This window comes from Paroedura picta, chromosome 3, assembly GCF_049243985.1.
Source record: "Paroedura picta isolate Pp20150507F chromosome 3, Ppicta_v3.0, whole genome shotgun sequence".
Classification (NCBI taxonomy): Eukaryota; Metazoa; Chordata; class Lepidosauria; order Squamata; family Gekkonidae; genus Paroedura; species Paroedura picta.
The window spans coordinates 167,472,710-167,488,369 of NC_135371.1; the positions used below are offsets into that span (position 1 = coordinate 167,472,710).

At 50.8% G+C, this 15,660-nt stretch overlaps 1 protein-coding gene across 1 annotated transcript; it reads left to right on the forward strand.

Moving 5' to 3' along the window:
* The first annotated feature begins 262 nt into the window (after window positions 1–262).
* On the forward strand, window positions 263–10,352 carry LOC143833456 (microtubule-associated protein 1 light chain 3 gamma-like). Its single transcript, XM_077329310.1, has 5 exons — window positions 263–468; window positions 5,103–5,287; window positions 7,925–7,980; window positions 8,493–8,599; window positions 9,628–10,352. The coding sequence occupies exons 2-5, from the start codon at window positions 5,233–5,235 to the stop codon at window positions 9,809–9,811; spliced, it is 402 nt and encodes a 133-aa protein (XP_077185425.1). The 5' UTR covers window positions 263–468; window positions 5,103–5,232; the 3' UTR covers window positions 9,812–10,352.
* The last annotated feature ends 5,308 nt before the right edge of the window (window positions 10,353–15,660 follow it).

Here is a 15,660-nt window from a genome sequence, read left to right on the forward strand (position 1 = left end):
GTCTGCGGTCCTAACCACTACACCAATCTGGCTCTCTGACAGGGCAGCCAACCTCTTGATCACAAAGGTCCATTCGCCTGGAGAAAAGAGAAGATTCAGAGGGCAAACTACGACACTGTTGGTTGAAGCGACTCAGCACGCCTGAACATTGGGAAGGCTCTCACTCGGTGTGTGTATTAAGCGTTATCTCCTTGATTAGGAGGCCACTCTTTTGTTCTTAACTGGGGAACTGCCCTTTGACCCCTCCTCTCCCCTGCCCTTTGTTCTCTCCCACTCCTTCGCCCAGCTCCTCATGGAGTCACGCGTCTCTGCAGCTCCCTCCTGGAGAACCAATGCTCCACCTCTCCCACGTCCGTGACACAGGGCTCTCTGGCCACCGGTGCGAGGAATCGGGATCTCTCCGTTGGGCGTCGCTTTGGCCACGTTCAACCACAACCTGGATGGGACCCTGAATCGGTTTGAGGAAATGTAAGTTGCACATTTGGCATGACGCTTCTTGGGAGTTTTGGGGCATTTCCGCACATTGACCTAAATAGCGTTACATCTGCGGAATGGCAAAGCGTGATAGTTTATCGCGCCTCACCGGCCCTCCATGCCTTATAGCTGTCTCGACTTTTCTTCAGCCGTCTTTTTGTGCATTTCGCCCTCCTTATTTGTGGGTTGAAAAATCATAAGAGAGAGCAACAGGCTTTAAATTTGTCACGCTTCAGCCGGTCAGTCATTTTAGGCCACCAGTCCCCTCCCAGCATATCTTGCTGCTGTTTAAAGGTCCAGTGATGGCCACAATTTTTTAAAAAATTAATCCTTATTTGTTGCAGTGCTTATGCACATAATAATAGAGGCATAGGGTTTCTGAGTCTAATTTTACTCGGTGCAATTGGTTGATTTGAGGACCGGGCAAACTCTGCTGCAGAATCCAAATATCCCAGGGATTGAGTTCCTGCCCCTCCTCCAATGCTGGTCTCCTCCGGTCACAATCCCCCTCGTCTCCAGGAATTCCCCCACCCAGAGTTGGCAACCCGACTTTCCCCTAAGTTTGCACCCCGAGGTCTCCTGAAAAGAATTCATTCACGTGGCTTCCCCTTCTGAATTGGGGGAGGGATGGCAATCAGAGAGTCAGCTAGGGTTGTCAACCTCCAAGCAGTGGCTGGAGATCTCTTGAGATGACGGCTGTCCTCCAGCCGACGGAGACCAGTTCTGTGGAGAGCCAGCAGGGTGTAGCAGGTAAGAGCAGTGGCCTCTGATTTGGAGAGCTGGATTTGATTCCCTGCTCCTCTGCATGCAGCCAGCTGGGTGACCTCGGGCCGCCCACAGTCCTGTTAGAGCTGTTCTCACGGAGCAGTTTTGTTAGGGCGCTCTAAGCCCCACCCACCTCCCTGTTGTAGGAAGAGGAAGAGTAGATTATTCTAAGCCACTGAGACTAATAAGACTTGCTGGGTGACCTTGGGCCAATCACCGTTCTGTCAGAGCTCTCTCAGCCTCACCTACCTCAGGGAGTCATGGGGAAAGGAAGTGTAGACAATAGTAATTTTGTAACACATCAGCCCCGGTGGGTAACCTTGAGCCAGTCACATTTCTCTCAGAGCTCTCTCAGCCCCACCTACCTCAGGGTGTCATGGGGAAGGGAAGTGTAGACAATAGTAATTTTATAACACATCAGCCCCGGTGGGTAACCTTGAGCAAGTCACACATTTCTCTCAGAGCTCTCTCAGCCCCACCTACCTCAAAAAAACAGCTCATCTCCATTTGGGACAAATAGTAATTTGAGGAAGGGAACTCCATGGCGTTAGGCCCCACTGATGTCCTTCCCTTCCCCACACCCTGCCTTCCATGCCTCAAACCGCCTGGAATTTCCTCGATGCGTGAATTTGGAAGTCAGGGATTCTCTTTGGAAGGGAGCTTAGAACACCAGCATGTTCTCCCCCTCCCCTTAGAGCCCGCGACTCTGAATCTTTGATCCCCAAATCCACATTTTATACCAAATCTGTTAATGAGCTTGTGCTGTTGCTGTGGCAACTGAGCTATATTTCTCTCTGTGTGTATCATCACCAGTTTTCTTTCCATCAATTTGGGGACACAAGCAATAGAGAAGAAGAAGAGTTGGTTCTTATATGTCACTTTTCTCTACCCGAACGAGGCTCGGGTAGGTGAGGCGGGTGAGGCTGAGAGAGCCCTGAGATTACTGAAGAAGAAGAAGAAGAGTTGGTTCTTATATGCCGCTTTTCTCTTTCTGAAGGAGTCTCAAAGTGGCTTACATTCTCCTTCCCTTTCCTCATAGAATCATAGAGTTGGAAGGGACTTCATGGGTCTCCCCACAACAGACACCCTGTGAGGGAGGTGTGGGTGAGAGACCCCTAATATTATTGAAGAAAAAGGAGTTGGTTCTTATATGCCGCTTTTTTCTACCCGAAGGAGTCTCAAAGTGGCTTACAATTGCCTTCCCTTTCCTCTCCCCACAACAGACACCCTGTGGGGTGGGTGAGGCTGAGAGAGCCCTGATATTACAGAAGAAGAAGAAGAAGAAGAAGAAGAAGAAGAAGAAGAAGAAGAAGAAGAAGAAGAAGAAGAAGAAGAAGAAGAAGAAGAAGAAGAAGAAGAAGAAGAAGAAGAAGAAGAAGAAGAGTTGGTTCTTATATGCCGCTTTTCCCTACCCAAAGGAGGCTCAAAGCGGCTTACAATCGCCTTCCCATTCCTCTCCCCACAACAGACACCCTGTGAGGTGGGTGAGGCTGAGAGAACCCTGATATCACTGCTCGGTCAGAACAGTTTTTTATCAGTGCCGTGGCGAGCCCAAGGTCACCCAGCTGGCTGCACGTGGGAGAGTGCAGAATCGAACCCGGCATGCCAGATTAGAAGTCCGCACTCCTAACCACTACACCAAACTGGCTCTCTGGTGGGTGAGGCTGAGAGAGCCCTGATATTACTGAAGAAGAAGAGCTGGTTTTTATATGCCACTTTTCTCTACCCAAAGGAATCTCAAAGCGGCTTACAATCACCTTCCTTTTCCTCTCCCCACAACAGACACCCTGTGAGATGGGTGAGGCTGAGAGAGCCCTGAGATTACTGAAGAAGAAGAGCTGGTTCTTATATGCCGCTTTTCTCTACTCTGCAGCTTTCTCATTGCTGTAGCGAGCCCAAGGTCACCTAGCTGGTTGCATGTGGGGGAGCAGGGAATCAAACCTTGCTCGCCAGACTAGAAATCCGCATTCCTAACCACTGCACCAAGCTGGCTCTCCTCCGCGTCTGGCGACCCTGCTTGCCTTTCTCCTGCCTTTCTTCCACCCTCGTCTCTGCTGTCTCTACATAATTATCAGAGAGTCTCTGGGGACATCCCAGAATCGATCCTCTGGTAAGAACCGTTCAGCCTGGCCATCCCCTTCCTAGAGCCACGCAAGAGGACTCACGGCTTTCCACAGGACTCCCTTGCCAATGCACAACCCCCTGGAGGGGCTGAGCCTGTCCTCGGCTTGAGGGACCAGATAGTACCCGAGCCCCGTGGATCAGAACAGGAAGACCAGAAGTAGGTGCAGAGGGTTGTGGAAGTGTTGGCAGAGTTTAAATATGCAAAGAGGTGCCGCGCACTAGAAGAACCCGGGGGTCCCTTCCAACTCTTGGATTCTATGAGTCTATCTCCCACTATTACAATTGATCTCCAGGCAAACTGAGATCAGTTCTTCGGGGGGGGGGGATGCTTGCTCTGGATGGTGGACTTTATGGCATGATTAAGGATGCACCAACTTCCAGGTGGGACCTGGGGCTCCCCTGTTTTTACAGCTCATCTCCAGGTGACAGAGATCAGTTCTCCTGGAGAAAATGGCTGCTTGAGAGTTCCCAGGCTCCATCCCCCCCCCCCCCCAAAAAAAAAGGTGAGTGAGAAGCAGAGGGCATTTTGCATTTGCGTGCATGCGTTTGATTTACAAACATGTGTGTTAGATCAAGATGCTAGAGCCACTTGAAGGCAAGGAGGCTGGGTGTGCTTACTGGAAAGTAAGTCCACTTTATTCTAAAGGACTTACTCCCAGGAAAGCTTGTCCTGGCCTGTCACCTTAATTATGAGAGACCAGCAAGAGGAGGTTGAAAGTAGAAGAAAGAAGGAAAGAAGGAAAGAAGGAAAGAAGGAAAGAAGGAAAGAAGGAAAGAAGGAAAGAAAGAAGGAAAGAAAGAAGGAAAGAAAGAAGGAAAGAAAGAAGGAAAGAAAGAAGGAAAGAAAGAAGGAAAGAAAGAAGGAAAGAAAGAAGGAAAGAAAGAAGGAAAGAAAGAAAGAAAGAAAGAAAGAAAGAAAGAAAGAAAGAAAGAAAGAAAGAAAGAAAGAAAGAAAGAAAGAAAGAAACTTGGCATAGGATTGCCAGCTCTGAGTTGGGAGTTTGCAGATGGAGCCTGAAATCAGCTGGGTCAGAAGAAAACAAGTTCATTTTTATATCCTGCTTTCTTCTACCCTGAGGAATCTCCAGGTGACTTGCAGTGCCTCTCCTTCCTCTCCCTACCACAGATACCTTGTGAGGCAGGTGGGACTGAGAGAGTTCTGAAGGAACCATGAATGGCCCAAGATCACCCAGCTGGCTTCCTGTGGAAGAGTGGGGAATTAAACCAGACTAGATACTGCTGCTCTTAACCACTACACCGTGCTGGTCTGAGTAGAGCAGGGACCTCTGTGGGGCATGATGTCATAGAATCAACCCTCTACAGCAGGGGTAGTCAACCTGTGGTCCTACAGATGTCCATGGACTACAATTCCCATGAGCCCCTGCCAGCGGTTGCTGGCAGGGGCTCCTGGGAATTGCAGCCCATGAACATCTGGAGGACCACACGTTGACTACCCCTGCTCTACAGCAGCCATTCTCTCCAAGGGAACTCATCTCTATAGTCAGGAGATGGTTTGTAATTTGGGGAGATCTCCTGGCCTCACCTGCCATTTGGCAATCCTTACTTGGGAGCCATCACTCTATTGTAATCCTTGAGGCCATTTCACTTTCCCCGCCCATCCCCCTGCCAGTCTCCACAGGAGCAAACCCCACTGTGGCAAATGGGGCGTGTACCAATCTAAGTGTGTGAAGGATCCCACCTTTAGGCACTGCCATCCCCTCCTTGGCTTTATTTCTCAGGCTGGCTCCGCCCTCAGCCACAACCACCTGGGACTGATCTGTTAAAAGGGCGGCATCGAATTGGAGCAGGGAAGTGCACCGTTTGAGGGGATCTGTGTTCTTGAGGAAGCCTCTCTGAGCCCTTGCAAAGATGCACAGACGGCGCTCCAGTGATCTCCGCCCCTTCAAGCAGAGGAAAAGCATAGGTAAAGTATTGGCGGAAAAGATTAAAGGGAAGGGGCTTGGACTACCAGCTCTGGGTTGGGGAAACCCCAAAGGGGCTGGAGGGGAGGGGTGAATGCTAGGGTGCTCGTCCCACCTGGCTGCCAGTGGGGGACGGGGGAGTGGGGTTGCCGGATCCAAGCCTGGAGATTTGGGGGGTGGAGCCTGGGGAGGACAGGGACTCCCTTGTGGGGTGCAACACCCCGAGTTCACCCTCCAAAGCCTCCCTTTTCTCCTTGGGAAGTGACCTCTGAGCTGTAATTCCAGGAGGTCTCCTGTTCCCACTTGAGTAGTCCTTGCTGCCACTCTTAACTGCTACACCAAGCTGGCAAGAGCAGCGGCTTCTAATCAGGTGAGCTGGGTTTGATTCCCCACTCCTCCACGTGAAGCCAGCTGGGAGAACTTAGGCTTCTCACAGTCCTGTTGGAGCTGTTCTCAGAGATCAGTTCTCTCAGAGCTCTCTCAGCCCCACCCACCTCAGGGGGTGTCTGTGGTGCGGAGAGGACGGGACGGCGATTGGAAGCCGCTTCAGACAGTGAAAAGCGGGGTATAAAAACCAACTCTTCTTCCTTGTGCATCCTTACCCTGCTTGCAAGCCCACCCACCAGCGAACGCCAGTTGCCTGCACCCCTTCCCTTGCTAACAAAGGATGCAGCTGGAGCCCCAGCTGTGTCCCACCCACGGGTGTTTCTTGATGGTCTCTGAGTCATTGGGATCACAAGGACAGGGAAGGAAGGGTGTAGGTTGCCAGCAGCAGTGAGTCCTCGCAGGAGACCCTGGCACTGCCCCATCTTTGGGTATTCCGACACAGATCCCTGCAGTCCATCCTCCAAAAGGAGACAATTTCTCCATCTATCTGTAGCCCGGATGGAGGTCAGTTCAAGTTCTGGGAGAGCTCCAGGCCCTGCCTGGAGTTTGGCAACCCTTTGGAGAAGCATGGAAGGTGGGGAAACTTGAAGGCCCTCAGTGTCGGTAGGGTACTGAGGTTTAGGATGCTTAGGGCTGATCCTGCGTTGAGCAGGGGGTTGGACTAGATGGCCTGTATGGCCCCTTCCAACTCTATGATTCTATGGTAGCCAGTCTCCAGGTGGGTCGCAGGGGTCTCCAGAAGGACAGCTGGTCTCCAGATTGTGGAGGTTCATTCTCCTGAAGAAAATGGCGGCATTGGAGGGCGGGGCCTATGCATCGCTGACATCTTTCTTCAATGCTGCTCCTTCCTCCAAAAAAAAAATCTCCAGTAATTTTCTTGACGGGAGTTGGCAATGCTGGATGCTGTTGGTAAGGTGTGGCCTTCAAGATGGAAGTCTACCCCTGGGGGGGCAGGCAGAAGCTAGCAGTAGCTCAGCGTTGGGACGTATATTAGCCCCATAAATGGTATGAGGACCTCCCAAAGACCACTAAATCCCGGGTCAAGAGTAACCAAACCGCATTCCAGGTTGCCTTCAGTGTCTCTTGGCTTCACTCCTTCTGCTTCTCTTTCTTCTGATTTTTAAGCATCTTTGATTTCCAGCTTTTCCTCCAGCTTCTGAGCCGATCTCCGTCTTGAGTCTCCATTATTGCCCCTGTGGGGGACAGGCTGAACTGAGGACATCTGACCCAGATATGGGAAATCTGCCGCCATGTGTGGTTCCTGATGCCCCTCCACCCATTTGCTAGCACTCGTGCCACCTTAATGCCCAGTAACAGCAGTAAAGGGTTGTGCCTTGGGGTGCCAGCTCTGGGTTGGGAAAGACCTGGAGACTCTGGGACTGGAGCTGGGAGTGGGGGGGATTTGGGGCAGGGAGGGACCTCCCTGGAGTCTAATGCTATGGGTTCCCCCCTCCCAAGCAGCCATTTTTCTCCAGGGGAACTGATCTCTGTAGTCTGGATGGGGTTGCCAGCTCTGGGTTAGAATCATAGAGTTGGAAAGGGCCATACAGGCCATCTAGTCCAACCCCCTGCTCAATGCAGGATCAGCCCTAAGCATCCCAAAGCAATTGGGGAAGACCTGGAGACTTTGGGGTGGAGCTGGGAGTGGGTGGGATTTGGGGCAGGGAGGGGCCTCAGGGGAGTCTAATGCTATGGAGTCCCCCCTCCCAAGCAGCCCTTTTCTCCAGGGGAATTGATCTCTGTAGTCTGGAGATGAGCTGTAATTCTAGGGGATCCCCATGTGGATCTGGTATCCCTAGTTGGAGACAGTGTAGAACATGGGGAGATGCGGGTGTGCAGTCTGAGGCAGGCAGAGGAGGGGAGAGGCTTCAGTGGGGTATGGCACCACGGAGTCCACCTTCCAAAGTGGCCCTTTTCTCTGTTGAATGGGCAACCCTGCCCCACACCCACCACTGGCCAAAGGGGACCTGGAAATTAGATCAGGAATTTTGCCCCAAAACAGGAAGCAACACTGTTTGTAACTCTTCAGCATCACCATCTCTCCCCCCCCCCCCCGCCCCTACACACATGCACACTGTGACCACCACCACCCCTTCTTGTTTTGCTGTGCTCTGTGCTAGAATCTGGGGCCTCCTGACATTTCAGGTCCCCTCTTCAGGATACAAAGTGAGGTCTCGGCTCGCCACCGACATCACAGGCCGAAGGGGGGGGGTCTCTTCGGTGTGCTAATGCCAGTCCCGCTTCTCTTGCAGGCACTCGGACACGGGAAGTATCTGAAATCCGGGACAGGTATCCAAACAAGATCCCGGTAAGGTCCTGGAACTGATAACGCTCTTCCATTGTCCTTTGTTTTCGAGATCAAACGTATGTCTCTTGTCATCTAGATAGTAACCCAATAGAACTGGTCAGCTGCTCAGCTGATTTAAGACAGATCAGAGAACATTGCGTTCTAAAGGTCCTTTCTCTAAACTCTCAGTGGCATATGTGACTTTGTGCTTTTACTCCTTGTGAAACCAGTTTCTGGTGAAGCCAGTTTGGTGTAGTGGTTAGGAGTGCTGACTTCTAATCTGGCAAGCCGGGTTCGATTCTGCACTCCCCCACATGCAACCAGCTGGGTGATCTTGGGCTCACCACAGTACTGAGAAAGCTGTTCTGACCGAGCAGTGATATCAGCGCTCTCTCAGCCTCACCCACCCCACAGGGTGTCTGTGGTGGGGAGAGGAAAGGGAAGGCGTCTGTAAGCCACTTTGAGCCTCCTTCGGGTAGAGAAAAGCGGCATATAAGAACCAACTCTTCTTCTTCTGTCTTCACTGCTTCCAGGTGGTGGTGGAGCGATTCCACAAGGAGAAGGAGCTGCCCCTGCTGGACAGGACCAAGTTCTTGGTCTCTCAGGACCTCTCCCTGTCCCAGTTCATGCTCACGCTAAGGTAGGACACCATTCTTGCGTGCCATTGTCCTTGTGTACTTACAGTGAGTTTCAACACCTTAATGATGGTTGCAACTCAAAGCCAAAAAGCTCTAGAATAGATGCTATCTTTCAAGGTCACCTGCTGGGATAGTATTTCTAGAGCAGGGGGGTTGGCCTGAGAACAATGGGATCAGAAGGCCATTGGGAAGATAGGGACTGTGACTGGATCCTGGCACGGCTCTTGAACAGATGTGTCAGTTTGCATTAGCCAGTGGTCACACACTTTCCACTACATTGTCATGATCATGAAGACTAGAAACCTGAAGGCTTTTAAAACTGTTGGGACTTTTGAACCTGGCTTGTCCCTGAGACCCTCGAGAGAATTGGAGCAGCAGAGTAACAGAGCGTTGTGAAAGTATGCGGTTATTAGTTAGCTTTGTGGTTGGGTCATAAATCCAGACTCACAGCGCTTTGAATTTAAAAGTAAATCGTTACTGGAAAGATTACTTATAAATATATAGCATGCTCATCTGTTTTAGTCTCCCTACTGAAGCAGAGTACAAAAGCTTAAGGAGTAGTTACAAAAGCAGCACATTGCAAGCCTCTATGGCTAGGCAGTAGGCAGGACTACATGCCACACATCTGCAGATGGAGAGAGCTGAAAACTTAAGGGTGGGTGCTTGCTTGCTTCAGCAAAGTACCTGGAGCATCTCTTCTGGAAGAAGCAGGAAGTGGGCGGGAGCCCACCTTAAACAAAGGCGTGCCCAGGAGATGTGCATGGGGTTCTTCCATTGCAACCTCACCAGTGACCACTCCTCCTCCACTTGTCTCCAAAGTCCCCCTGCCAATACAACTATTTCCTCCAACAGGAATCCCCATTCTGTCCCCAAACGCAGCCAGTTGGGTGACCTTGGGCCAGTCAGAGTTCTCTTGGAGCTCTCAGCCCCACCTACCTCACAGGGTGTCTGTTGTGGGGAGAGGAAGGGAAAGGCACTTGGGTCGTGAAAAGCAGCATGTTAAAAATCAGCTCTTCTTCTTCTTTCCTAGAAGCCGCCTCTCCTTGTCCTCCACCCAGGCCTTTTACCTCTTGGTGAATGACAAGAGCCTGCCCAGTCTGAGCATCACCATGGCGGAGCTCTACCAGGACTACAAGGAGGCCGACGGCTTCCTCTACATCACCTACGCTTCCCAGGAGGCGTTCGGAGAGGGCGGCTGTCAGGGAGGCCAGTGAGGCGTGGCTGGTCATGAGGCCTACACTGCTGCCTCTGACAGGGCTCAGCTTATTGCTTAGTGAGAATGTTTTTAAAAAATGTCTTTGCAATGTCAGGGGAACAGGGGTGGGCAGACTCTGCTGCAGTGCTTCTCATCCTCCAACCACTCCCGCCTGTCGCCCGATGCTCAAGGGGTCCTGGGCTCCCAACTTCCTCCTTTCACCAGCTGTGACTTTTGTCCTTCCCCTTTTTAACCAGCCTGGGATGTCTTTTTTTAAAAGAGAGCTTCCCTCCATCCGACTCTCTCCCTCTCCCTCTCCCTCTCCCTCTCCCTCTCCCTCTCCCTCTCTCTTTCTTTCTTTCTTTCTTTCTTTCTTTCTTTCTTTCTTTCTTTCTTTCTTTCGCTGATAGGCCTAAAAGGGAGACAGGGAGAGATGGGTGTTTTCTCCACTGCTCGAAGTTTTTAACTGCATCGCTTTAAGATTGCTAGAACCCCTTTTTTTTAATTCCCTCTTCCACCCCCCCCCCTGCAAGCCTACAATAAAGATATAAATAAATGGATTTGAGTCCTGTGTGCAGTTCTGGAGGTCTCACTTCGAAAAGGACGTGGACCGAATGGAGAGGGGGCAGAGAAGAGCAATGTGGAGGATCCGGGGCCTGGGGACCGAGCCCTCCAAGGAAAGGCTGAGGGACCTGGGAATGTTCAGCCTGGAGAAGAGGAGGCTGAGAAAGAGACAGGATTGCCCTCTTTAAGTATTCGAAAGATGGTCACTTGGAGGAGGGCAGGGAAAGGTTCCTGTTGGCAGCAGAGGAGAGGACCCACAGTCTGAGGTTTAAAGTACAGGTAGAACAATACTGGTTAGATATGGGGGTGGGATTTCCCAGTCTGAGTAGTTCAGCAGTGGAAGGAGCTGCCTAAGGAGATGGTGGGCTCCCCCTCACTGGCAGTCTTCAAGCAGCGGCTGGACAGATCCTTATCCTGGATGCTTTGGGCTGGTCCTGCATTGAGCAGAGGGTTAGACTAGGTGGCTTCTATGGCCTTTTCCAACTCTGTGAATCCAGGCACCATCATCCTCTAAAACATGCAAATTGTGGTGTTTTGTCACAATCTGGGGATGAAAGAAGCCAATTTCCTGAGCTGACATGATGAGATGCCACCCCTTCCTCCACATCTAAAACTTCCTTTGCCCGCAAGGGCCGCAGCACGCTGAGCTGGGGGTAACGCCAAACGTGTTCATAAATATGAAATTAGCCTAAAGTGTGAAAAACGCTACAGGCTGTGAGGAGGCGGGTGTCGGTGACAGGCCGGGCAGAGAGACAAACGATTCGCCTTTGTTTTGAGAACATCCGGACGTGCATTGGGAGAGCGTCTCCGGAGGGCTGTTCTTTCAAGCTACAGGCTTCTGGGAACTGATGAGACAGGCAGGCCGGGTCTTGCTAGTCTTCGACCCCAGCCTCTGATTCTTGGCAGGTGTGGCTGCGGCTCAGTGGAAGAGCCTCTGCTTTGCGTGCAGAAGGTCCCAAGTTCAATCCCAGGCACCTCCAGCTAAAAGGACTGGGTAATTAGTTAGACCCTGGAGATCTGACCCTGGTTGCCAGATCTGGGTTGTAAAATCTGTGGAGAATTTGGGGAGTGGGGCAAGATTTGGGGTGGGGAAGAACCTCCATGTGTCAGGGTCATTTGGTGATCAGATGTGATTCCAGGAGAACAGCCCCTCCCAAACCAGAGGCTGGGCACCCAAAAAACAATCCAGATGCTTATGACGCTTAAACCTGCTCTCCCCAAAACCCGGATTCTGATTGAGGCTGTGTGAGACCTGGTCATAAAGTTCTAAGCCTAGAATTCCCAGGGCACATCTGGCTGACAGGAAGGGTTGTCAGCCTCCAGGTGGGGCCTGGAGATCTTTTGGAATGCTGACTGGTTTCCAGATGACAGAGATCTGTTCCCCTGGAGGGATTGGCTGCCCCGGAGCATGGGAGCTATGGTGTTGCTACCCTAAGGAGGTCCCTCCCCATCTCCTCCTCTCCATATCTCCAGGAATCTCCCAATCTGGACATTTCAGGGACAGAACAGTTAAGGACTGTGGCTCAGTGGAAGGAACTCTGCTTTGTGTGTCGGAGGTCCCGGGTTCAATCCCTGGCATCTCCAGTTTAAAAGACCCAGCCTGATTATGCACTAGTCTTCACTTCTATCTTCCATTCCGTATGTCTGTGCAAGCCAAGTCACTGTCACTTCACAAGGGCTCTAGGAACTCCCTTTCCTTCTGCACAGATTTTGCTCCCTTCGGCACTCCCTTCGTTTTCCCTTCGCCGTCTGTCAGGTTTATTCCAAAGTGCAATTTCTCCGATTTTCCCCCCGACCTTCGCCTTGGAAGCAAAGGAACACAAGCAGGAGACCAGGAGGCCAGCGATGCATAAGACCACCTGAGACACTGAAGAACTGCTGCTAATCTGAGCAGACAAGACTGATGTTGATGGACTGAGGGCCCTAATTCAGTCCATCCCAGAGCCATGAGAAACCCAGTCGTGGTAGATCGCCAGGCATCTGGAAAGCAGCGGCGATCCCTGTCCGGTGGGCTGGGTTCATTCCGGTGCCCTAGGAGCTATGCAGGCGGGCTTGAACGCCTCTGCAGGCACGGAAGGCAAATTTTGACAGGCTGAACACTGCCCCATCTCCACGCAGCTCACGCGCCTGCTTGGTAGACCGTGGGCGGATCGTGTTGAATTATAGATCTTGGAGGATTTACATCTTTAATTTCCCAGAGGGTCAAACGCTCACCCGCCCAGCAACCTCATTCCTTACCCTCTTAGGGGGGGGGGGTGCAGTCGTTTTTTTGCCAAGCGCACGACACCCCCCTCCCCAATCCGCCAGCTCAGCTCAGCTCTGCTGCCCAACGGCTTTGCCATCGATCATCCTGTCGGCGGTGTTTACCTCTGCAATTGCTGCCTCTTTTTCCCAGGCAGATGTTCGGAGGTTTCCCATGTGGGTGTCTGCTTGGTCGGGGGGTTTGATAAACATATATTTAACCTGTCAGCCTGCGGTTAACCCGTTTCTCTCGCCAGCTACTCGCTGCCAGAATGGAAAGTGGGGATGGGTGTCTCTTTTACTTCTGTGTGTCAGAGGAAGCTGAAAGTCGGGGAGAAGATCAGAGACGGTTTAGGGTTAGTCCCGACGAAAGGCTGTCTGCTAGAATCTCTCCCCCCCCCTTCCTTTTGTTGGCAGCATTTGAATTTGGGGTGTGGTATCTGGACAAATGAGCCTCTTGTGGCGCAGAGTGGTAAGGCAGCCATCTGAAAGCTTTGCCCATGAGGCTGGGAGTTCGATCCCAGCAGCCGGCTCAAGGTTGACTCAGCCTTCCATCCTTCCGAGGTCGGTAAAATGAGTACCCAGCTTGCTGGGGGGTAAGCGGTAACAACTGGGGAAGGCACTGGCAAACCACCCCGTATTGAGTCTGCCATGAAAACGCTAGAGGGCGTCACCCCAAGGGTCAGACATGACTCGGTGCTTGCACAGGGGATACCTTTACCTTTACCTTTACCTTTATCTGGACAAAGCAGAGACATCACCCTGCCAACAAAAGTGTGTTTAGTCAAGGCTATGGTATTCCCAGTTGCAATGTATGGCTGTGCAAGTTGGACCATAAGGAAGGCCGAGCGTCAGAGAATTGAGGCTTTTGAACTCTGGTGCTGGAGAAGACTCTTGCGAGTCCCTTGGACTGCAAGGCGAACAAACCGGTCAGTCCTAGAGGAGATCAGCCCTGCCTGCTCCTTAGAAGGCCAGATCCTAAAGATGAAACTCAAATACTTTGGCCACCTCACAAGAAGGAAGGACTCCCTGGAGAAGAGCCTAATGCTGGGAGCGATCAAGGGCAAAAGAAGAAGGGGACGACAGAGAATAAGGTGGCTGGATGGAGTCACTGAAGCAGTAGGTGCAAACTTAAATGGACTCCGGGGAATGGTAGAGGACAGGAAGGCCTGGAGGATCATTGTCCATGGGGTCGCAATGGGTCGGACACGACTTCGCACATAACAACAACAACAAATCTGGACAAAGCTCTCTCATACCAGTGAGCTGAAGGCCGGCATTATAGGCAGAGAAATTTGATTAACATTTTGAGTTGGTTGAAATATTGAAAATGTCTAGGATAAGTTTGAAAATCCTAGGAGAAAACAACCACCGATTAAAGGTCTGCTTTGAAAACGGAACAAAATCTAGAGTTCGTTTTGGTTGTTTCATTTATCATTAAAATAGAGATTGTATAAAAGGTATTGCTACATGATTTTGATAGCCTGGGACAGGTTCTCTCTTTTTCGCTTAAAAGAATCGAGCAGTTTTATCATGAAGGGGTCAACTTTACAAAGAGAGGAGAGAGAGAGTCCTAACTAAGTGTCTAACTGTCCTGTTGATTTTCTTCTGTTTGTTCTGAAGGCAAGCAGGGTGGAAAAGTGCTCAAAGGAGCAAGAAGTCTCCAATTGAGCCAGTCTGAGGAGGAGACTGCTTGGAAAGGTCCAGGAACTGCCTAATCTAACTATGCTGAATTCACATCTCCTCTGATGCCCCCTGCAGGACATTCTTCATACGTTTCTCTGTCATACCCACAACAGATATCACATATTTCAACAGCTTTTGCTTGATACATATTTGATTGTGCGTTGGCTCTTTTGATTCAGTTCAGAGCCTACTCCAAGCCTCTGATCAGCTTTCACAATTAAGAAAGCAAATTTTTCCTCCAAAAAAGAAAGAAAGGGGGAATAGTGAGAAGTGGCCTTTTCCTAAATATTCGAGGATTCTCTCTCCCACATCCAACAACCACTGAACTATAACAGTGTTTTGGTATTTTTTTTAAATGCAGGGTTTTGCTGGGAGGGGACAGTGCATCTTTCAAAAACTTTGATCCTTATCATATAGACGCCATCCCCCAATGCTGGCAAGCCAAGGAGTTGATTCCTCATGCACTTCATTGCCCTTCAGTACCTTCAAATTTATTCCAGTTCAGCGAAGGATGGCCAGATGCCACCAAAGGATTATATTACATTAGTGGCTACTGAAAGAAGACAGGTTGGCAGCATGAGCCCCCCCCCCCTCAAAAAAAAAAGTTGCTAGAACTGGATTGTTCTCTACGACAGGGGTAGTCAACCTGTGGTCCTCCAGATGTCCATGGACTACAATTCCCATGAGCCCCTGCCAGCATATGCTGGCAGGGGCTCATGGGAATTGTAGTACATGGACATCTGGAGGACCACAGGTTGACTGCCCCTGCTCTACGATGTCTGTGACGACGTCAGGTACTCTAACTTGGTGTTTTTTGAGTTTTCATTTCTAAATTTTTTTCAAATTATGTTTATGTCAAGTTAAGAATCTCGACAAATCGGAGCTGTTGGTTGTCAAAGTTTTGAAATCGTCTGAAAAACAGCAGAGATCTCGAGATGCAATGTCAGAGAGTTAGGCTTGCTGCTTGCGGTTGTACCATACAGCGTACTGAAACACACCCCTCATGCCAGCCTCCTGGGCGTTTACAAATCGTGTCCTTTAAATTTTGCCCATCGACGATTACTTCCCTAATGGATTTCCGTTGCGTTTTTGATTGCATATTTTAAAGGTTTGCCCTGGGACTGCTGCATAAGATGTTTTCACGTCCAAGAGGAGAGGTTAAAAAGCTAAAGGTAAAGGTATCCCCTGTGCAAGCACCGGGTCATGTCTGACCCTTGGGGTGATGCCCTCTAGCGTTTTCTTGGCAGACTCAATACGGGGTGGTTTGCCAGTGCCTTCCCCAGTCATTACCGTTTACCCCCCAGCAAGCTGGGTACTCATTTTCCCGACCTCAGAAGGATGGAAGGCTGAGTCAACCTTGAGCCGGCTGCTGAGATC

Bases quoted from the DNA above. Each gene is read 5' to 3' on its own strand.
- LOC143833456 (XM_077329310.1), top strand. From the start codon at position 5,233: ATGCACAGACGGCGCTCCAGTGATCTCCGCCCCTTCAAGCAGAGGAAA. The intron at 7,981-8,492 runs GTAAGGTCCTGG...CACTGCTTCCAG, and splicing joins GGTATCCAAACAAGATCCCG to GTGGTGGTGGAGCGATTCCA. The intron at 8,600-9,627 runs GTAGGACACCAT...CTTCTTTCCTAG, and splicing joins CAGTTCATGCTCACGCTAAG to AAGCCGCCTCTCCTTGTCCT.